At 51.7% G+C, this 23,530-nt stretch overlaps 1 protein-coding gene across 6 annotated transcripts in view; it reads left to right on the top strand.

The window, feature by feature from the left end:
• The window catches only part of OSBPL10 (oxysterol binding protein like 10), a 316,838-nt gene extending 293,967 nt beyond the window's left edge, over nucleotides 1-22,871 (top strand). For 5 of the 6 annotated variants that reach the window (XM_061127672.1, XM_061127671.1, XM_061127666.1 and 2 more), the window contains 4 exons: nucleotides 13,589-13,775; nucleotides 15,738-15,920; nucleotides 19,179-19,332; nucleotides 21,534-22,870. In XM_061127672.1, the coding sequence (XP_060983655.1) occupies nucleotides 13,589-13,775; nucleotides 15,738-15,920; nucleotides 19,179-19,332; nucleotides 21,534-21,578 (569 nt within the window). In that variant the 3' untranslated portion in view covers nucleotides 21,579-22,870. Of the gene's footprint in view, nucleotides 1-13,588; nucleotides 13,776-15,737; nucleotides 15,921-19,178; nucleotides 19,333-21,533 lie in introns of all 6 variants that reach the window. The other variant, XM_061127667.1, reaches the window with a different exon arrangement.
• The last annotated feature ends 659 nt before the right edge of the window (nucleotides 22,872-23,530 follow it).

The following is a 23,530-nucleotide window of genomic DNA, read 5'->3' as shown; positions in this document are numbered from 1 at the left end:
CGGGGAGTGATGAAGGACCCCGGGGGGTGATGAAGGACCCCGGGGAGTGATGAAGGGTCCCAGGGAGTGATGAAGGACCCCAGGGGTGATGAAGGACCCCAGGGGGTGATGAAGGACCCCGGGGGGTGATGAAGGACCCCGGGGAGTGATGAAGGGTCCCAGGGAGTGATGAAGGACCCCAGGGGTGATGAAGGACCCCAGGGGGTGATGAAGGACCCCAGGGGGTGATGAAGGACCCCAGGGGGTGATGGAGGACCCCAGGGAGTGATGAAGGACCCCAGGGAGTGATGAAGGACCCCAGGGGTGATGAAGGACCCCGGGGGGTGATGAAGGACCCCGGGGGGTGATGAAGGACCCCGGGGAGTGATGAAGGGTCCCAGGGAGTGATGAAGGACCCCAGGGGTGATGAAGGACCCCGGGGGGTGATGAAGGACCCCGGGGGGTGATGAAGGACCCCGGGGAGTGATGAAGGGTCCCAGGGAGTGATGAAGGACCCCAGGGGTGATGAAGGACCCCAGGGGGTGATGAAGGGCCCCAGGGGGTGATGAAGGGTCCCAGGGGGTGATGAAGGGTCCCAGGGGGTGATGAAGGACCCCAGGGAGTGATGAAGGACCCCAGGGAGTGATGAAGGACCCCAGGGAGTGATGAAGGACCCCGGGGAGTGATGAAGGGTCCCAGGGAGTGATGAAGGACCCCAGGGGTGATGAAGGACCCCAGGGGGTGATGAAGGACCCCAGGGGTGATGAAGGGCTCCAGGGGTGATGAAGGGCCCCAGGGGGTGATGAAGGAACCCAGGGGGTGATGAAGGACCCCAGGGGGTGATGAAGGATCTCAGGGAGTGATGAAGGACCCCAGGGGTGATGAAGGACCCCAGGGGTGATGAAGGACCTCAGGGAGTGATGAAGGACCCCAGGGGTGATAAAGGACCTCAGGGAGTGATGAAGGACCTCAGGGAGTGATGAAGAACAGGCGTTGTCAGTGACCTGCTAAGTGTGTCTGACAAAGAGAAATACATCCTGGGGACCAGGGGCAGGTGGGCCCCTGCATGCTGGACTGAGGCAGGAAGTCGTGTGGTTGGAGAACGGAGGTAGAGCAGGGGAGAAGATGTGGTCAGAGAGGTAACTGTGGCCAGGGCATGTGGGACACTGGGGCCATCCCATGGGGTATTTGCTGTCACTGATGCTAAGTGAGCTGCAAAGATGAGGACTTTGAGTAGAAGATTACATGAACTGACTTGCATTTTAGCAAGATTGTTCCAGCTGCTTGTTGCAACTAGATCATAAGAGGGGAAAGGGGCACAAGGAGACCAGTCAGGAGATTATGATGCGAATCCAGGCAGGAGATGGTGGTAGTTTGGGCCAGGGTAGAGATGGTGGGGGTGGTGACATGGGGCGGGAATCTGGATGAATTCTGAAGTGGAGAGATCAGATGTGGGGTGTGAGCGGAAGGTGATGCTGAGGCTTTTTGCTTTGTCACTCCGTCATGTCCAACTCTTTGTGATTCCATGGACTGTAGCCCACCAGGCTCCTCTGTTCATGGCAGTTTCCAGGCGAGAAGACTGGAGTGGGTTGCCACGCCCTCCTCCAGGGGATCTTCCCAACTCAGGGATCGAATCCGTGTCTCTTGTGTCTGCTGGGTTTCTTTAACACTAGTGCCACCTAAAATACCACATAATTGTTGATGCTGTTCCCAGCACTGTACACTTCATACCCGTGACTCATTTATTTTTCAGCTGGAAGTCTCTACCTCCTAATCTCCCTCATCTATTTCTTTCCTCCCCTCTGGCAGCCACCTGTTTGTTCTCTGAATCTGTGCTTCTGCTGTGTTATGTTTGTTCATTTGCTTTGTTCATTTTGTTTTTTTAGATTCTACCCATAAGTATATCATACAGTATTTATCTTTCTCTGTCTGACTTGTTTCACTTAGCTTAATACCCTCTAGGTCTATCCCTTTTGTCACAAAGGGCAAAATTTCATTAGTTTTTATCATTACTATTTCATTGTGTATTTATACCACGATTTCTTTACCCATTTGTCTGTTGATGGGCACTTATGTTGCTTCCATATCTTGGTTACTGTAAATGATGCTGCTATGAGCATAGGGGTGTGTGTATCTCTTCCAGTTAGTGTTTTCGTTTTCTTTGGATAGATACCCAGAAGTGTGATTGCCAGACTGCATGGTGGTGCCGTCCTTCGTTTTGGGGGAATCTCTGTACTGTTCTCCACAGTGGCTGCACCAAGTGGTATTCCCACCACCGGGGTACAAGGGTTCCCTCTGCTCCACATCCCCGCCGGCATCTCTTATCTCTGATCTTCTTCATGATGGCCGTTCTGACAGGTGTGAGGTGATAGCTCATTGTGGTTTTGATTTGCATTTCCCTGATGATTTGAGATGTTGAGCATCTTTTCATGTGTCTGTTGGCCGTTAAGCAGAGCAGACTGCTGTGTGTCTGTTCAGGTCCTTTACCTGCTTTTCAATTGTTTGGTTTTTTAATGTTGAGATGTATGCGTTCTTTGTTTGGAATAGTAACCCCTCATCAGACACATCTGGGTCTCAGATGTGAGCTGTGAGAGACAGATGACACCAGGCTTTTGGTGAGCAGCTTAGAAGGATGGAATAGCCCTTCGCTGAAGTGAGGAGGACCGGAGCGGGTGCTGGTTTGGAAGGAGTGTGCAGGAGTCCAGGTGGGTCATGTTAGGGTTTAGATATTTGAGGGGTGACTTGAGCAGACAAGTGACTCTGCATGCTGGGGTTCTGTAGGGCGGTTCCAGCTGAGGTTAAAACTCGTCACTTAGAACCTGGAGGCTGGTAGGTGTCGCATGTCTGCTGAGTGTAGGGTCGGCCTCTGATGTTCAGGATCTGGGCTCCCCCGTTCCTTACGGGCAGCTGGTAGGGGCCGCGGCCTTCATTCACCTGCACAGCCTGGGACAAAGCCCTTAATGATGTGTGTTGGAAACCGTGTCACACCCTTGCTGTAGCATTTCTGGAGCAGAGCTGGGATTTTCTGCTTTCATGTTTGCTCTGCCTGAAAATTCTCCCTCAGACATCTCAGTGGAGTGCTGAAAGAGAAGGAAGAGTCTGGAGAGAGACTCTGCAAGGCCCCCTCTGGACCCCCACCCCATGTACTCCTGCCGTGGACAGGCCTGGGGAGGCTTGCCTCCCATTCTGGTGGGGCTTTCAGTCTGTCTCAGCCCTTTCAGCCCTTTCTTTCATATTAATTAAGTGTGGGCTCTGTAACCCACCGTTTTTCTGACTTTTCACAGAAAATGTTTCTCATTTCCGTTCAGTTCAGAGGCTCAGTTGTGTCCGACTCTTTGTGATCCCATGGACTGCGACACGCCAGGCCTCCCTGTCCATCGCCAACTCCCAGAGTTTATGCAAACTCATGTCCATCGAGTTGGTGATGCCATCCAGCCATCTCATCCTCTGTCGTCTCCTTCTCCTCCTGCCTTCAATCTTTGCCAGCATCAGGGTCCTTTCCAGTGAGTCAGTTCTTCGCATCAGGTGGCCAAAGTATTGGAGTTTCAACTTCAGCATCAGTCCTTCCAATGAATATTCAGGACTGATTTCCTTTAGGATGGACTGATTTGATATCCTTGCTGTCCAAGGGACTCTCAAGAGTCTTTTCCAACACCACAGTTCAAAAGCATCAATTCTTTGGCGTTCAGCTTTCTTTATAGTCCAACTCTCACATCCATACATGGCTACTGGAAAAAGCATAGCTTTGACTAGAGGGACCTTTGATGGCAAGGTAATGTCTCTGCTTTTTAATAAGCCATCTAGGTTGGTCATAATTTTTCTTCCAAGGAGCAAGCGTCTTTTAATTTCATGGCTGCAATCACCATCTGCAGTGATTTTGGAACCAACCCCCCCAAATAACCCCCACTCTCTGTTTCCCCATCTATTTGCCATGAAGTGATGGGACCCGATGCCTTGATATTAGCTTTTGAATGTTGAATCTTAAGCCAACTTTTTCACTGTCCTCTTTCACTTTCATCAAGAGGCTCTTTAGTTGTTTTTTGCTTTCTGCCATAAGGGTGGTATCATCTGCATATCTGAGGTTATTGATATTTCTCCCGGCACTCTTGATTCCAGCTTGTGGTTCATCAGTCTAGCATTTCTCATGATGTACTCCACATGTAAGTTAAATAAGTAGGGTGACAATATACAGCCTTGACATACTCCTTTCCCAATCTGGAACCAGTCTGTTGTTCCATGTCCAGTTCTCACTGTTGCTTCTTGATCTCCATACAGATTTCTCAAGGCAGGTCAGGTGGTCTGGTATTCCCATCTCTTGAAGAATTTTCCACAGTTTATTGTGATCCACACAGTCAAAGGCTTTGGCATAGTCAATAAAGCAGAAATAGATGTTTTTCTGGAACTCTCTTGCTTTTTTGATGATCCTGTGGATGTTGGCATTTTGATATCTGGTTCCTCTGGCTTTTCTAAATTCAGCTTGAACATCTGGAAGTTCACGGTTCACATACTGTTGAAGCCTGGCTTGGAGAATTTTAAGCACTACTTTGCTAGTGTGTGAGATGAGTGCAATTGTGCGGTAGTTTGAGCATTCTTTGGCATTGCCTTTCTTTGGGATTGGAATGAAAACTGACCTTTTCCAGTCCTGTGGCCACTGCTGAGTTTTCCAAATTTGCTGGCATATTGAGTGCAGCACTTAAACAGCATCATCTTTTAGGATTTGAAATAGCTCAGCTGGAATCCCATCACCTCCACTAGTTTTGTTCACAGTGATGCTTCCTAAGGCCCATCTGACTTCACATTCCAGGATGTCTGGTTCTAGGTGAGTGTGAGTGATCACACCATCATGATTATCTGGGTCCTGAAGATCTTTTTTGTACAGTTTGTCTGTGTATTCTTGCCACTTCTTCTTAATATCTTCTGCTTCTTCCGTACCATTTCTGTCCTTTATTGTGCCCATCTTTGCATGAAAAGTTCCCTTTGTATGTCTAGTTTTCTTGAAGAGATCTCTAGTCTTTCCCATTCTATTGTTTTCCTCTATTTCTTTGCATTGATCACTGAGGAAGGCTTTCTTATCTCTGTGCTATTCTTTGGAACTCTGCATTCAGATGGGTATATCTTTCCTTTTCTCCTTTGCCTTTCACTTGTTTTCTTTTCATAGCTGTTTGTAAGGCCTCCTTAGACAACTATTTTCCTTTTCTTTTTCTTGGGGATGGTCTTGATTACTGCCTCCTGTACAATGTCACGAACCTCCGTCCATAGTTCTTCAGGCACTCTGTCAGATCTAATCCCTTGAATCTGTTTGTCACTTCCACTGTATAAGGGGTTTGATTTAGGTCATACCTGAATGGTCTAGTGGTTGGCCCTACTTTCTTCAATTTAAGTCTGAATTTGGCAATAAGGAGTTCATGATCTGAGCCACAGTCAGCTCCTGGTCTTGTTTTTAATGATTATATAGAGCTTCTCCATCTTTGGCTGCAAAGAATATAATCAGCCTGATTTCAGTGTTGACCATCTGGTGATGTCCATGTGTAGCGTCTTCTCTTGTGTTGTTGGAAGAGGGTGTTTGCCATGACCAGTGTGTTCTCTTGGCAAAACTCTGTTAGCCTTTGCCCTGCTTCATTCTGTACTCCAAGGTCAAATTTGCCTGTTACTCCAGGTATCTCTTGACTTCCTACTTTTGCATTCCAGTCCCCTATAACGAAAGGACCTCTTTTTTGGGTGTTAGTTCTAGAAGGTTTTGTAGGTCTTCATAGAACTGTTCAGCTTCTTCAGCATTACTGGTTGGGGCATAGGCTTGGATTACTGTGATATTGAATGGTTTGCCTTGGGAACAAACAGAGATCATTCTGTTGTTTTTGACATTGCATTCAAGTACTGCATTTCAGACTCGCTTGTTGAGTATGATGGCTACTCCATTTCTTCTAAGGGATTCCTGCCCACAGTAGTAGATATAATGGCCATCTGAGTTAAATTCACCACTTCCAGTCCGTTTTAGTTTGCTGATTCCTAGAATGTCGACATTCACTCTTGCCATCTCCTGCGTGACCACTTCCAATTTGCCTCGATTCATGGACCTAACATTCCAGATTCCTATGCAGTACTGCTCTTTACATCATCGGACTTTACTTCCATCACCAGTCACATCCACAACTGGATGTTGTTTTTGCTTTGGGTCTGTCTCTTCATTCTTTCTGGAGTTAGTTCTTCCCTATCTCTAGTAGCATATCAGCCATCTACCAACCTGGGGAGTTCATCTTTCAGTGTCCTATCTTTTTGCCTTTTCATACTGTTCATGGGGTTCTCAAGGCAAGAATACTGAAGTGGTTTGCCATTCCCTTCTCTAGTGGACCACGTTTTGTCAGAACTCTCCACCATGACCTGTACACAGGACTGGGGAAACAGACTCTTGGAGGGCACAAACAGAAAGAACCTTGTGCCCACCAGGACCCAGGAGAAAGGAGCAGTGACCTCACAGGAGACTGACCCAGACTTGCCCGTGAGTGTCCAGGAGTCTCTGGCGGAGGCACGGGTCGGCAGTGGCCTGCTGCAGGATCAGGGTCGCTGAGTGTGGCAGTGCGTGCCTGGGGCCTTTTGAAGGAGGTTTATCTTCATTACCTTCACCATAGTGGCCTCAGGGCAAATAACAGGGAGGGAACACAGCCCCTCCCTTCAATAGAAAATTGGATTAAAGATTTACTGAGCATGGTCCTACAGAACAAGACCCAGTTTCCGCTCAGTCAGTCTCAACCATCAGGAAAATGCTTCTAAGAATACCAAACTTCCAAGATTCTGGTTATTGCGCTCAAGGCTCCTTTGGGGGGTGGGTTGTGGGTGGGTGGTGCTGGGGGTGTGGGTTGTTTTTCTTTGCCTGACTTCTTTGCCTGACTGACTTCTTTGCACTGATCAGGGACATTCCGTGATTTTGTTGGTTGGGCTTGAAGTGACATTTTTCAGTCCCTCATTCTAAAAATGAGATGGGTCCACTTGAAATTTTGTACTTAACTACATGTGCTAATCTTATTTTTTTTTAAATAGTTTTTAAAATTTATTTTGCTGTGTCGGATCTTTGTTGCAGCATGTTTGGTCTAGTTTCCTGACCAGGGGTCAAACCCGGGCCCCCTGCATTTTGAGCGTGAAGTCTTAGCCACTGGCCCAGTAGGGAAGTCCCAGGGAAGCTTTAAATGATTGCCTTTAGGCTGTGGAGTGTTTGGCTGTGATAAAATGCCATTATCAAGTGCTCCATTGTGCCTTGAGTTTTCCTAGTTGCTCCTCAGAGACCTCGCTGAATGGCCCCTCAGCTCCGACACTTGAGAGGCCCTACGGGTGACATTGTTCAGCCCTCCCCGAGGTGACTTCGCTCTGTGAAAGGCACAGGTCCCTCTGCTTGGCACCCACCAGATTGCTGGGGACATGCTCATCCAGCTGGTCTGCAAACCCCTGCCCCCCAGAACTCCAGACCAGCGCCCAATGCACGGGTCCGTGGGGACAGGCCGGGGCTGGCTTGCCCATGAAGGCTGGCCCCACAGGGCCTGCAGACTAGTTCCCTGGAGTCATTTTCCATGCTTCTGTGCTTTCTTTCCAGAGTCAACGTCCTTTTGGAATATTTTGGTTCCTCAAAATTATTTTAGAGATGTCAGTTTCAAAGTCTTCATGCTTGGCCTTATGTTTATTGATAAATCAATGGGTGGGATTTGAAGCAGAAACCTCCCAGCTTGAGGTTTCTGACTAGCCATGGCCCAGAAAGCTGGATTATTCGCTGTTTCTCAGCTTCTCTCAGCTCTTAGGCCAATTAAGAAGGAGCTTTCATTTGTGAGCCCGTTTGCAAGTCTAGTTTTAATATAGTCTTTTATTCATTATTAGGGACAGATTTTTGTATGCAGTCTTGAAAACAGTCTTGAGAAGGCATAATTGCTGGTGATTTAATGAGTGAGGACACATTTATGCGTTTTCAGAAAAGAGCCCAGGAAGGTGGTCTCACCAGTGCAGTATATTAGCCTTGCTCTGGGGCTCACTCCTCTGATTTCAGTGGACTTGAGGGAAATTTCACCTTGGTTTGGAGGGATTTGCAGGAAATTTCACCTTGGTTTGGGCACGTGGAGGCTGCCTCCCACCTGGCTCCCTTCTCCCATGAGCATCACCCATCACCCATCACCTGACTTTGTGAGTTCCTCTTCATTCCCGAGTGGAAGAAGTACTGCTAAGAATTCACCTGCCCAGAGAGTGGGGAGTGATCAGTATCCTGGCGTCGTAGCTGTGTGCTCTTAGCTGAGTTTCAGGGGTCACCTTTTCACATCCCCGTGAGGTGTGGGTTCCATTACCCCTGCATCAGCTGAGGGGCAGAGGAGTTAAGGTCACCAGGCTGGTGAAGGACAGAGGACTTGGAATGATACAGGGGTCCCCAACCTCCAGGATCTAACGCCTCAATCTGAGATGGAGATGATGTAAATAGAAATAAGGAGCACGGTGAATGTAATGTGCTTGAATCATCCCCAAACCACCACCCCAACCCCCATCCGTGAAAAGATTGTCTTCCATGAAACCGGTCCCTGGTATGGTGCCAAAAATGGTGGGGATTGCTGACCTGAGGTCTCATCTGTGCTCAGTCATGCCCGATTCTTTGCGCCCCCGGGGACTCCGACCGCAGGCTCATCCGTCCATAGGATTCTCCAGGCAAGAATACTGTAGCAGGTTGCCATTTCCTAGTCTAGAGGATCTTTCCGACCCAGGGATTGAACCCGTGTCTCCTGCTTTGCGGGTAGATTCTTTACCCCCTGAGCCACCTGGGAAGGTCTCATCTAAGATTTTTTTTAAAAAATGGTGACATAGCGTTGTTATTGTTTAGTTGCTTCTGACTCTTTGTGACCCCGTGGACTGCAGCACGCCAGGCCTCCCTGTCCTTCACTATCTCCCGAAGTTTGCCCAAGTTCATGTCCGTTGAGTTGGTGATGCTATCTAACCATCTCCAGGCATATGCTCCAGGTAAATACGTTCTAAAGAAGCTATCACTTGTCTGATCCTAGCTCACCAAGTTTATACCCGTGAAGGAGAGCAGGAAGACCCAGCACGTGGCCCTCATGGCTGCCGCACGCTCCTGCTCTGCAGAGAGGCCACCGCGGGATGTGCTGATGGGCTGGGGTCCCCGAGGCTGGGAGGGCTGACCACGGTGGGGGGCAGTGTGGACGGCAGGGGTGGGGTGGTGCTCTCGGGGACACCTGAGTCCCCTGGGAGGACTGGACTGCCACATAGTCCGTCATCGAGGAGGGCAGGGATGGGGGACAGAGAGCTGCCTTCTCTGGGCCCTTGAAGGCAGGTGACGGAGGCACCCACAGCCTCCTCCAGGTCTCGGGGCCCCTCCTCACTGCCGCAGGCCCTGAGACCTCAAGGGTGTGACGGCGCTCGGGGAACCAGAGGCTTCTGAGCAGACCCGGGGCGTGGGGGAGTCAGCGGGGGCCTCATTCGCCCCAGCTTCCACTTCCGGTCCCTGTTGACTTGTTGGTGTCAGATCTGTTCGGCATGAGCTGAAACTTGCCACCTGCCTCTCTCTGTCTTCAGCAGCTTAATTCTAGCAAGGGCGCAAGTAGCCTTGAAAATGAAACTCAGGCCTGCCCACAATCCCCCAGGGTCCTGAGCAGGAGCTGTGATCAGGGACAAGGGTCAGGTCCTCCTGGGAGACACAGGCCCACCCTGCCTGCATCTCAGGACAGGGCCCCAGGGGCTGCCTGGGGGCACTGAGGAGAGAGAGGCCTGAGGCGTGGCTTTGGGGAAGACGCTGTAATTTAAGATGGTGCAGAGGTCAGCGTGCTCTGAATTTCAGCGTATCTGGTGGAGTGTAGCCTGTGCGTTTATGTTACAGGGATTGACGTAGGAGGGTGAGAGGGAGAGATTTCAGTGTTGCTGCGATCTCTGCCCCTCAGTCCCGCGCCTGTGATCCTGAGTGACCCATAAGCCTGCTTTTCTCAGGGATCCTCACTTCTCCATGTGCCTCCTGCGAGCACCCTGCCCCACTGGGGGAGACTGTGACCCCCAGACACACGCAGCTGCTCCTGGGCTCACCCGGCCTGCTGTCTGTGCGTCGGCAGGTCTGACTTGACAGGACTTCACCCGGAGTGAGGGTGAGGGTTCTGGACAAGCCTGGTCTGTTCCATCAACTGTGGCTCATGGGCGATTCAAGAAGTTTCCAAGAGTAAACGGAGTGACTCTTCCAGCCCGTCTTTACGTGGGCTTTGGAAACTCGGCACTTGTGTCCCCTCTGTACCTTCAGACTCTCCTGGCAAGCTCCCCAGGGCTGAAAGGGGCACAGACACACCCACAGTGTCTCTCTGCTGGGCAAATTCTAGCTTGATGGATTGATTGATTTTTTTATTTTAATTTTATCGTCAGCTGTACAGCAAAGTGACTCAGTTCTATGTATATACGTATACACACATTCTTTTTCATATCCTTTTCCATTATGGTTTATCACAGGATACTGGATGTAGTTCCCTGTGCTATACACTGGGACCTTGTTGGTCATCCATCCTGTGTGTACTGGTTTGCATCCACTAACCCCAGCCTCCCACCCCACCCCTCCCTCAGCTCCCTCTCCCTTGGCGACCACAATTCTGTTCTCCATATCTGTGAGTCTTTTTATGTTTCATGGCTGTTGTTGTTGCTCAATCACTAAGTTCTGTCCAGTTCTTTGGGATCCCATGGACTGCAGCATGCCAGGCTTCCCTATCCTTCACCATCTCCTGGAGTTTGCTGAAACTCATGTCCATTGAGTCGGTGATACCGTCCAACCATCTCATCCTCTGTCATCCCCTTCTCCTCTTGCCCTCAGTCTTTCCCAGCATCAGGGTCTTTTCCAGTGAGTCGGCTCTTCTCATCAGGTGGCCAGAATATTGGGTCTTCAACTTCAGCATCAGTCCTTCCAATGAATAGCCAGGGTTGATTTCCTTTAGGATTGACTGGTTTGATCTCCTTGTTGTCCAAGGAACTCTCAAGAATCTTCTCCAGCACCACAATTTGAAAGCATCAATTTTTCGGCCCTCAGACTTCTCTATGGTCCAACTCTCACATCTGTACATGACTACTGGAAAAACCATAGCTCTGACTATATGGACCTTTGCAAAGTGATGCCTCTGCTTTTTAATATGTTGTCTAGGTTTGTCAATGCTTTTCTTCCACGCCACAAGCATCGTTTAATTTCATGGCTGCAGTCACTATCTGCAGTGATTTTGGAGCCCAAGAAAATAAAGTTTCTCACCATTTCCACTGTTTCCCCATCTATTTGCCATGAAGTGATGGGACTGGATGCCATGGTCTTAGTTTTCTGAATGTCGAGTTTTAAGCCAGTTTTTCACTCTCCTCTTTCACCCTCATCAAGAGGCTCTTTAGTTCCTCTTTGCTTTCTGCCTTTAGAGTGGTGTCATCTGAGATTGTTGATATTTCTCCCGGCAATCTTGATTCCAGCTTGTGGTCCATCCAGCCTGGCATTTTGCACAGTGTATTCTGCATATAAGTTAAATAAGCAGAGTGTTTCATAGATAAGTTCTGTTTGGTAGATAAGTTCATTTGTGTCGTAGTTGAGACCCCTCATGTCAGTGGTACCATGTGCTATTTGTCTTTCTCTGTTTGGCCTACTTCACATGGTATGATAATCTCTAGTTTTATCCGTGTTGCTGAAAATGTGATTTTGTTCTTTTCATGGCTGAGTAGAACCTAGGCCTGTTGACTTAGATGCTTATCTAGCCTCACAGAGAAGTGCCAGCTGAGTTTTCATTTCTTCACTCTCACTGAGGAATGCTCAGTGAGTAGTTGTGAAGGCCGGAGCCCCAGGCAGCCAGAAAGGGTCCCCAGGGTGCACTGAGCCTCCTTATTCTTCCCGGTGGAGGAACCAGAGGTCCAGGGAGGGGACGTCACTGATGTTCCTGGTCTCGTGGATCCGGCTGAAGCACACCTTGCCCGTTGCCAGCCCAGCGTGGACAGGAGTGGAGCTTGGAGGGCACTTCTACAGGAGGCAGAGCCCCAGGTGGAGTGGGAGGCCGGGACAGCTCTCACACGGAGCGAACCTCAGGAAGCCCATCCTGCCGGTTCCCAGGCCTCTGCCAGGCAGGGAGGTGCTGGCCCTCGGTGGGGGAGCGCAGCAGGCGGGAGCTGGACAGTGATGCTCCCGCCATCTAGCAGCCCGGGGAGATGGTGCGTGCAGCCGTGGTCACAGCGGCCTTTGAGAACTTGATCCAAACTGTCGTTCTTTTCCCTAGAAAAAGAGAGAACCCCACATCATTTGCAAGGGGATCAGAGCTCTCCAAGTCTAGTGCTCAGCTTCCAGGGTGGGCTCCCTTAGGTGGTGGCAGAAGCAATGCACTCTGATTGCTAACTTCCTGAGAACCTTTGAGGTTGTCTCTGTTGCCCTCAGGATAAAGGCAGAACTCTTTAGCAGGCTTTTTCGAAGTTTAAAGATGCAGTCTGGCCCCTGTAGACCGAGCAGCCTCCCTTTCTCCCCCAGGGGCCTTTTCTCAGCCCCCGTCACCCCCACCCCGTGCTCACCTGGCTGCTTCCCACCACAGGGCCTTTGCACATGCCTTCCTCAACCTGAGACTTTCCCCTCCCGTCCTCCCTCACTCAGCCCTTAGCCCAGCTCCCGTGTCCCTTCCCCAGGGAAGTCTGTCCTGCCAGGTCAGCTCCTCCCCTTGCCTTCTCATCAGAGTCATGGTTCTGCTGGCCCCTCAGTCACACCCACCTTTGTTTTCACCTTCTTGAGGGCAGAGAATGAGTCAGTCTGGTTCGCTGTGTGTTCTGGGTGCCTGACACGCAGCAGAGGACAGTACACAGAGGAGTGGCAGGTAGGCAGCTGGCCTTTGCAGAGGTGGGAGGCGTGACGTCCGTGGCGGGAGCAGGTTTGGTTTCTCATCTTTGCACCTTCTGGGCCCCAGTGACGCTGCACGCTCAGCTTCTATGCCCTGGTGCCAAATCAAATCTCAGAGGCCAAGTTCTGGGTGACGTAGAAGAGAATAGCTTTATTGCTTTGCCCAGCAAAGGAGGACATGGTGGGTTCCTGGCCTCTAAACAGTGTGTCCCAACCCAGGAGGATGGGATGAGGAGTTCAGTAGTTCAAGGGTGGGCTTGCTGACAAGACGAGGCTGTGTGCAGGATCCACATGTGTCCTCTCTACGTCTGTGGCTCTACTCCTGCCCTGGAACTAGGTCCATCTGCGCTGTTTTTCTAGATTCCATGTATATGTGTTAATATATGATATTTGTTTTTCTCTTTCTGACTGACTTCACTCCATACGACAGACTCTAGGTCTGTCCACATCTCTCTGAATGACTCAGTTTCACTCTTTTTTATGGCCGATACTCCACTGTACACGTGTACCACACCTCTGTAGTCCATCCATCCGTCGGTGGACGTGTAGGTTGTCTGTGGGTCCTGGCTGTAGTCAGTAGTGCGGCTGCTCCTTTCTTGGTTAGCAGTTGTTCGGATTTGCCCTTTGGACCTCCGGGAAGGTCCGGGGGGCTGGAGTCTTGCTGATGAGGAGCGGGGGCCACGGAGCCCCGCAGGGCCCCGCTGGGTCTCAGCAGCTGCCCTCTGTGCGGCGCGGCAAGCCTGACGCGCCGTCTGCCCCCAGGTGTGCTGCGGCTCCTGGAACACGGGGAGGAGTATGTGTTCACCCTGCCCAGCGCCTACGCCCGGTCCATCCTCACCATCCCGTGGGTGGAGCTCGGAGGCAAAGTCAGCATCACCTGCGCCAAGACTGGCTACTCGGCCACCGTCACCTTCCACACGAAGCCTTTCTACGGGGGCAAGGTCCACAGGTAGGCAGCGGCCGGGGCCGGCCCCGGGTCCGTCTGATCACGAGGCCCCAGGTCCCTTCTCTCCATCCGAAGCCTGGGTTCCAGCCGGGAGATGCGTTGATGATCAAACTCCAGCTAACGCGTCCTTTTCAGATGATGGGTCTCCGGGGCAGAGTTCTGACCCCTTCCCAGTCCGGCGAGGTGCAGAGATCAGGGCTTCTGGGGTCACTGTCACCTCTCACTCCCCAGGCCTGCCTCCGCCTGACCTGTTCTGACACAGTCGGTCCATGAGCTCCACGCAACACCCTGAGTCCCGTGTCTTTGAGGGCAGGACTGTTTCTCTCCTTTGGGAAGCTGGGAAGCATGCCTTAAGACGTGGAAGGAGACGGCCGCTGTTGGAGGCGGAGCGTCACCTCGTTTTCATGGTTCTGGCTTTAAGACTCTCCCCCTTTGGAGCAGATCACCGGATAAGCAATCACCGTCTTTTACCTTTCGCTTGGAAAGTTGTCCTGGGTGGCGTTCCCTTAGGGGCGTTGGAGTGTCCCCCGGACAGTGGATCCCCTCCTGGCCGTTTCAGGCTGGACACACCGGCTCCTAAGAGCCAACTGTGTGTGTCTCTCCCCAGCTCTGCGGCCCCTCATCCCGCCTGGTGGCTTGAGATCCGCAAAGGTTGGGGCAGGGAAGGAATTCAGGGAAGGGCTGCAAACCGGGTGTTTCCCCCGTGGCGAGCCCGTTGTTGAAGCGTGAGCAGCACAGCACAGACGCCCTTCCCGCAGGATCCACCAGAGGGTCCTGGGTGCGCCCTGGGCCCCCGCCGTGTCCAGGCTCAGGGGGAGTGCTTCCAGGTCTGTGTTCAGAAACTCCATGTTCATCCGGAGTGTGGCCTTTAGGAAAAGAGGACCCGGGCTCCTCCACCTCCCATTCCTGCTGTGTTTTTCTGCCCGCAGCAGGCTCCTAGGGAGAGGGAGTGGGCTCTGCCTTCCCCAAGAGCTGAGCCCCTGATTCCCGGGCTGGGTGGGTGAGGCGAGAGGCCGCACACCTCCACCGGGACCCTTGTAAACCAGGCTGCAGGGAGTCGCCCTCGTTTAGTGATTGAAAAGTTCTCCTGAGACTCTTACGTTCTTTTGTTGACTGAGATGTACACTATTATTATTATTACTAAAAAAAAAAAAAAAAATTTTTGGCCGCACCCCACAGCATGCAGGATCTAGTTCCCTGACCAGCGACCGTAGTTCCACCGGGGTCGAACCCACCACCTTGCCCTGGAAGTGCGGAATTTTAACCACTGGACCGCCAGAGAGGTCCCAGAATGTACACTGTTAGGTGCGATTTGAGGAAGAAGGGTGATTTCCACCCCAATAATAACATTTTGCAAAACCTTTGCATGTTTATTAAAACTAAGAAATTAATGAGATTCAACTAAAGAACTCACATTAAAGCATGTATAATTTTAAACTGCCTAATTTATTGTCAAAAATCAGTAAAACAATATTAATTGAAAACAAACAGAAGACTGAGGAGGGGATAAATTAGGACTTTGGGATTAACAAATACATACTTTATATAAAACAGGTAAACAACAAGGACCTACTGTATAGCACAGGGGACTCAGTGTCTTATTATAACCTATAAGTGAAAAGAATCTGAAAAAATATATACATGTTCATGTATGTGTGTGTAACTATATGAACCACTGTTTTCTTGAAACTAACACAACATTGTAAATTAAGTATACTTCAATTAACAAAAACTAAGCAGTTAACATTGCTGTATCCTTAGACTTTATTCAGATCTACCTGTTTGCCCACTGATGCTTTCCTTATCAGCTCAAGGATGTTAGATTACATTTTAAGAGCTAGTCTTTGAGCAAAAGAGCAGCCCCATAAAAAAAAAGAAAAATCTGCCCATGTGAGCACACCTTTAGAAGTCAGTCTGTGCTCTGATAGACTCACAAAGTGTTCACGGCACTCCTCGTTCATTCAGGGTCACAGCAGAAGTGAAGCACAATCCCACCAACACCATCGTGTGCAAAGCCCACGGGGAGTGGAACGGGACCCTGGAGTTCACCTACAACAACGGGGAGACCAAGGTCATCGACACGACCACACTGCCCGTGTACCCCAAGAAGATCCGCCCCCTGGAGAAGCAGGGCCCCATGGAGTCCAGGTGGGGGCCAAGCTTTGCTGTCTCAGCACGTGACCCTGGCAGAGAGGACGTCCCAGGGGACGGGGCCAGAATCATGCTCTGATTCCTTTAACGCTATCCTCTGGGTGTCACTTAGGAATAGACTGGTTGTCGCTTTCAGTTTAGTTGTTATGCGATCATAGGGCAGAATGTGAAGACAGCCCGCCCGGACTTTACTGCCTGTCTTACAAGAAGTTGTCAGCTCTGCTGGTCTGTTATGTAATCACTAAGTTAAGTACAGAGAGATGTTTGTAATCAAAAAACCATGCAATTAAGCAATGAGATACTTTTTCTTCTTACCAGATTAGCAACATAATTTAAAAAAAATTCTGTGCTGGCAAAACTGTGATAAAATTGACACTCTGTGTCTTATGCAGGAAGGTGCCAGGTTCCCTGCAGGGACCAGTAGCTTTAAATTCCTGACTTCTCCTTTATCTTATAGTCTGCTTCTGGGAATCTCATCTAAGGGAGACTCCTTCAATTCACAAAAGGTTTTAAAAATGAAATTTGGGTATGTTTTTTTCATTAAACAACAAACCAACCATCTAACAGTGCAGTGATTTGGAAGAAACAGGTTGAGTAAAGGAGAATCCACTCTGTCACATGAATATTCTGCAGCCACTTAACATGATGTTTATGCAGGTATAGAAGCAGAATCTTCTGGAAATGTGCAATTAAAAATTTTTAATCCAGGAGTTCAGCCAAGTTTGCCTCACAGGCCAGATCGCACCTTGTAAACAATTTTTGTAAAATTTTGCGGGAACACCGCTGTGTTCACCTGTTTGCATCTTGTTTGTGGCCACCGTCTTGCGACAATACTAGTGAAATAGTAGTGACCAAGACCACATGGCCTGCAAAGCCTAAAATGTTGGCTCGCTGGCCCTCACAGGAGAACGTTTGCTGGCTCCTGCTCTTATTGAAAAGCATGCTGCTCTATAGAAAGATGACGTGGGATTAACATGAAATCACAGATGATCCTGTGAAAGGGTTTGCCATGACCAGAAGGGTTTGCCACCAAATTGGAAAAGTGTTTATTATGTGGAAGTGAAGCCAGGGATACCAGTGTGTATAAATCATACGTTGTCACCGAGTTTGCTAGAAAGAGGGCTGCGGTGTCCTAGAAATCTGGCTTTGAGCTAGGAGTCGTCCACTGGTGCCCGTTGATGAGAGTGTAACTTTCCCCCTGTTGGGAGGGCATGAACCCAGCCCAGTGAGCCGTGATGGGACGCGACCCCTGCCCACCTGGCCTCCGATGACGCCTCCCCCCAGTCAGGAGTCCTGCGGTCCCTGTCACAGCCCCACTTGTTTCTGGCATGGCTGTTGATCACCAAACTGTGATTCCCGTGGGCTGAGCTTCCGGGGATGTCCATGCCTTAGCTGGTCCTTAGGAAGCCTCTTGGAGCCGGGAGCTCAGGCCCCTGCCTGGAGCAGAGTGGATAGGGGATGGAGTGTGGAACGGGAGAGGGGCGGGGGTTGACGCTTCTTGTCTCACACACCTGGACTCCCTGCCACCTGGAGCTGGGCCGTCGGCAAACCCAGCCGCCCACCTTGTATCCCGTGGTGGGAATGGCCCAGAGGTGCGGTGCCTGCCGTTCGGAGCACCTGAGCCCGCTTACACGCTGGCCAGCCAGGCCCCACCTGTGGAGGCCAAGGAAGGCCCACCTGGTGGCCTCGGCCCCATAGGGGCCCGGCCCCCACCTGCCCCGTGGCAGGGAACTCCTGCCCCGTTGTGGGAAGAGAAGCTGTCAGCGTGCTCACGACGCCCCGAACCTGGCCTGCGTGCTCTGCAGGGTGCTGCTGACCACCCCTGGCCTCCAGGACCTCCGTGCTCTCCATGAGGGCTCCCCTGGGCTTCCTTTTTGCTTTTCACGCTGACCTGCTCCTACCCTCCCAGCCCTGGAGGCTTTTCTGCCCTGCGTTTTGGCCTGAAATTCAGTGCCTTCCCCGGCGAGCCCTGGCTTGCCCCTCCAAGGGGCTCCAGGTGGAGCCTGTGAATGAAGGGGCTGAGCCCTTGATGTGGGCTGGCTCCTTGCTCACCAGCCGCGGGGGCTGTCTGCCCTCTAGTTTTGAGGCCGCTATCCTATGATGGGACTTGTCAGGGGAAGTCCTGCCCTGGGAGCAGCCCCACCCTGGATGTCCGGGCACCCGGTCGTTCCCTCTGTACGAGATGTGTGTTGAAGGTGGGGGCAATGGAAAAGCCAGTGTGAGGCAGCAACCAGCCCGCCCTGCCTGTTTCCCAGCGCCCTTTCCTCTTTGAGTCCACCTCTTCCCCTCTAAGCTCTCAGGGTGCGGTAGAAAGAGCGAGGGCTGGGAGCCCGCTTGGACCTGGCTTCCTGCCCCGCTCCAGAGCTTTCTCCTGTGTGCGGTGGGAGCCGGGACGCCACTGTCCCCAGCACTTTGTGCGGTGGGGCAGTGAGCGGGGCGGGCAGTCTGGCCTCTGCAGCCTGAGCCCAGCCCCCGTCTGGACTCGGATCCCCAGGAGGGCTGCCGCCTTGGCCGGCTCGGCCGCTCCACCGCTGACTCCCTGGCCTAGGAGCTAACAGGGCGCCTGTGCTCAGCCTGCTGCAGAGGCATCCGTGTCCCCCAGGCCAGGGAGGGCGTGCTCGCCGTGGAGAAGCCTGCCATTTCCTCTGGGCCGGTCCTGATATGAGAAAGTGAGGAAGTGTCCCCTTCACCTAAATGCGGGTCCCCCCCAACTCAGCTCCAGCAGAGGGTGGGACTGGGGGGAGGTGTTTCCTGAGGAGGGAAGCCGATGGCTTCTCCAGTAAACGAATGAATGAATGAGTCTAACTTTGCATGTAGACACTGGCAGGTGGTGGATCCTCCGGTGTCTGTAACTCCTAGTATGGGGTTCCCCTGCGGGAGCAGCCACTGTTTACATCCATCAACTTGCTGACCTCCGGCAGCTGGCTGCGCTTGGTGGGGGTCTTGTTTTCTCTGCTTTAGGATGGGGTCCTAACATCACGTCTGTGTCACTGGGGTGTTGTGATGATGAGTTAATGTAAACTGCCTATAAACGAGGTGCCCACCGCGTGGCAGGGTCTGCGTGGATTCTGTCTGCAGGAGCAGCGGGATTCCTCCCGTCACCCCTAGACTGGTCCCCGGGCTCTCAGAGCCGGGGAGGGCAGAGGGGATTCAGAGTTGGGTGCATTTGGGGCTCCGGGCCTTCCTCGCCGGGACCGCAGCCTCGGGCCGCTGGCCCTGCCTGACTGCTAACTGTGCCCCCCCGTGTTCCCCCAGGAACCTCTGGCGGGAGGTGACCCAGTGCCTGCGCCTAGGGGACATGGAGGCGGCCACCGAGCAGAAGCGGCGGCTGGAGGAGAAGCAGCGGGCGGAGGAGCGGAAGCGGGAGAACCTCCACGCGCCCTGGCGGCCCAAGTACTTCATCCAGGAGGTGACCGGGCCGGCATCCGGGGCGGGGTGGGCGGTCTGTCCCGTCACAGCAGGGAGGGCGGGGGAGGACTGGGCACCGCGGCCGCGGCCCCAGGGCCCTGAGTGCCGGCTGCCCTCACGTTTCCCGTGGAGGAGCGCCCCTGCCGGTGGGGAGGCGCACGTGGGGGCCGCGGCTCGGGACGCGTCGGCTTAACAGAGATCGCAGACCTGCTGCTCTGCCTTCTATAGCAAATTATTGGGAAAGGCCGGCCCAGCCCACCTCCTCACCTGGGGAGGTTGGGACCTTCCTATGACAAGCACCTCTTTAGAGCTTTGCCTCCTGTGGGGCCAATGGAATGGACTTGGAGGGAGAGACTGGTGGGGGGTGGGGGAGGGTTGTCCCAGGTCACCATGAATCCTGGGGAAACCACTTCCCTGACCCAGCACCCTGCCCACCTGCTGGTCAAAGCGCCACGTGCCCAATCTTTGTGGTGCAGCTGGGCAGCATCCTGAGAACATAATTGGAAACAACAAGTGCAGGAGCCACAGTTTTTCAGGCAGGGGGTCAGGAGTCTGAGACAGTCAATGAGAAACAGGCCGGTGGGGACCAGACAGACCCCAGTCTGTACCTGAAAGGGTGGATGCTACTCACCTCCAGGCCATCCCAGGCCGATGACCCAGTTCTTCACGAGAAGCCAGAAATCGGCATTTCTGTGGGAGATCAGATACTCAGCTGGTGTTGAGGAATCTTGAAATGTTTAAATGCTGAGGGCCAGTGGCAGTCTGTCTGGACTGTCCCTGTCCGGGTGCTGGCGGGGTCTGACTTGCGCTCCGTGGAAGCATGACCCCTAGTAGCCGGAAGGCTGCAGGGAGAGAGGGTGACCATCAGGTGGGCTGGGACCACCCCCCTGAGGCTGCAGCCAGGGCTGTGGGCTGAGCGTCGGCGTCACGGTTGGCCGCTGCCTGAGACAGGAAGCCTGCCTGGGGACACTGAGCGGGTCCTTGTCTGGAGGGCTTGCCCAGGGCAGGTGACTCTATATTAGGGTTCTCCAGGGAAACAGCACAGAACCAACAGGAGATAGGAGTTCGTGTAGATTTACGATGAGATGGTGGAGGCTGCAAAGTTACGAGATCTGTGGGTTGCAAGCTGGAACTGCGGGAAAGCCAGTGGTTTATTCAATCCAAAGCCTGAGACCCGGTGAGTTGATGGTGTGAACCTCTGCTCAAGGGCAGAAGTCCAGATGAGTGAGGCAGGACAGACAAGGCCGATCCTTACCTCCTCCAGCTTCGGTTCCACTCCGGCCGGGGGAGATGGGGTTATCCCCTCCCCCACACGGGGGCAGGGTATCTACTGCACCCCACCCATGCCACCCTCCTCCAGAAACACCCTTACCCTCAGACTCAGAAACAAAACTTAACTCGGGGCTGGTCACATCGACACATCAAAGTAACTATTACGGGATCCCCCAGGATCCGACTGTGAGCTAGATATCGTCTCCCAGAGACAGCTGTGTGGCTTGGCTTCTGTGGAACGCTGCACGTGAAGAAGTAAAATGACAGCAAGCCCCATTCTTTTCCCCCTAGAGGGCATACTAAAAGCCAGTCAGTTTCTAACGGAGGCTTGAGGACACCTAAAGGGTACAGACCACCCCAACCTGGTTGCCGAGCAGTAGGCTCCTCTAGGCGGGCGCCGGGCCCCACGCCCCTGGGTGCCTTGGCTTTTCCTCACCGGTGCCGTGTGTGACTGGTGTCATCTCCCGGGGCTGCCGCCTGCTGTGGCCTTTAGCGGGCTGTAAAGTCATTGCCCTGGGCAGGCTCCTCCTGCTCAGGCCCCTGTGTTTTCTCTTTCTTGTCCTTTCATCCAAATACCGTCCTTTTTTTCCCTCCTGTCCTGCCGTTTCAAGGTGCTTTTTCTTTTGGGGCCAGTTAATCTTCCTTGATGGAAGCCAGACAGGCCGTCCGCCGCCTCTGTGTTGTTTTGGTCATTTCGTGGGGTTTCCTCCTGAAGTGGCAGATGCGAAGGTCCCGGGGGCGCCAGGAGGGTTGGTGAGACCAGCAGCCTGGCTGGGCTGTGCCCCGTGGGGAGCGAGGCCGGGGCACAGGCTGGTGGGAGCCAGCGCTGCTCCGCAGGGTCCTCGGGGCTGGGCGGGGAGGACCCCTTTGCTTCTGCCCTCGCCTCGCTGACAGTCCCCACGTATTGATGAGTCCTCCTGTCTCTTGCAGGGTGACGGCTGGGTGTACTTCAACCCCCTGTGGAAGGCACACTGATGGTTGGAGAGGCAGAGCTTTCAGAAATAGCCCTGATTTTTTAGGAATTAAAGTGGTACGGTATGAAGGTTCTGCGGGTCTTCCCTGAGACCACCTGAGAACACTCAAGACGCGGTACCTGAGAGAGAGATTCTGTTGTGAACGATGCGCCCCCAGACTCTGCCGTGGGATTGAGCTTATTGAAGAGCCATGTGGGCTTGCGTGTGCACATGTGTCTGTGTGCAGAGCTCCCCGCACACCGTCTGTTCACACGCATGCGCTCCGTCTGCTGGGTATCACTACACACGGAAGCACCGCACTTACCAACAGCGATGTGGGTGATTATGAGCTCCTTTTAATCAATGAGGTTTCAAGTTTTCTAGTTTTCACTTTTGCCAAAAAATGTTTTGCACTCACAAAGTATTCTCCAGTCGACAAGTCCTGTCCAGACGAAGGTGAACGGGTGTGGCCGGACTGCCATCCGTCTGGTGGAAGGTGGCTGCCACTTCACATGATGGCTGTGATTCCCACTGTGCCCCCAACTTCGTTGTTTGTTTGTCCATGCTCAAGACAGATCATCTGCATCTCCTGCGGGATGGGGAGTTGGTAGGAAGCTGTTAAAGGTGTAGGCTGGAGCCTTCCCGGATGGAGTGCCCCCTGGGAGAGCCCACAGCCAGGCCTGCCTTGGGATGGTCCTCCCATTTCCTTGCCCCAGAAGCTCTCTGATGATTTCTTATGCTCAAAGCGCTAGTCATAGTTTTCAGAAGCTGCTGCTTTCATGGTAGAAAACAAGTCCTGTGGAGACTTCACTACTTTTATCTTTGGAAAAAGGGCTTTAGAAGTGAGATATACGCATGCACATACAAACATGCACTACCACAGCCTTGTATTTCGTTTGGGGAAAGAGAAGAGAATACCCAGTGAATTGTTTGTTTGTTTGTTTTAAGCACATCTCCCTCTCTTGTTTGACCCAAACTCTGCAAGGAAACCACTGTGATTAAAACATCCATACAGCCTGCCTAAGTGTTCCATGGTTTCAGTTCAGTTCCAGTCTTCAGCCTTTACAAATGAGGTCAAGACATGACCAGAATATAAAGCAAGGAGAAAATGAAGTATTTGATCTTTGCTCAATGCTTAATTTATTTTTTACTGTGCCACTCTGAGAATATTTATACAATCCAGTAGCATGAATGCTTCTCTGTAGTAATACGAATTCTGTGCCTTTCGTCTGCTTTCTTAAGACCAATTGTTCACACTTTGTAGACATTAGACAAATATATTTCGATTAAATACTCTACTTATCTGCGTGTCTGTGCTTGATTTTCAGGGATTCCAAAGTTCTGTTGGAATTGGTGGCTCTGCATGAACTCATCTTTTATTGATTAGTGTTCATTTGATGTGAACAGCCATTATATTTCCATCAAAACAGTGTTTTAAACACATTAAACATCATATATGGATATTTTCTGATAAGGTCATAAGAAAATTTAACTTGTATCAGGGAATGGTCTTGTTTTGAGAAGTGACTTACCAGGCAAAATGATAAGGTAAGGTAAGCCTGTTCTGGTTCATTGTCTTAAGACATCTAGGAGAAGAAAGTGGAATCATTTTATTTCTGAGAGGGAAAGCAGAATAGATATATTTTGAGAGGGAAATCTATAATGAGGAGACTGCAAAGTAATCACCGTGTGTTTTTAGGTTTTCCAGTCTTACACCAGGGCATAAACTATCTGGGAGGTAAAAAATGGAGATCCATCACTTTTCTTTTTTTTTTTTGGTCATGGGGGGTGGTTCATTTTGCCTTTTAAAATATTGTGAAACATCATATAAAGAATTACAAAAAGCATATTACAGTTTCAGGAATATTTATAAACACCCATGGTACCCACCGCCTGGGGAAAGAGACCTGTTTGTCCACGCCTTGAAAGCCACCTTTGTGCCTCTGCAGAATTGCATTGTTTTTACAACAATCA

This window comes from Dama dama, chromosome 24 (assembly GCF_033118175.1).
Source record: "Dama dama isolate Ldn47 chromosome 24, ASM3311817v1, whole genome shotgun sequence".
Classification (NCBI taxonomy): domain Eukaryota; kingdom Metazoa; phylum Chordata; class Mammalia; order Artiodactyla; family Cervidae; genus Dama; species Dama dama.
Note: the sequence above shows the minus strand (reverse complement) of the source record. Positions and strands in the feature narration are given on the sequence as shown.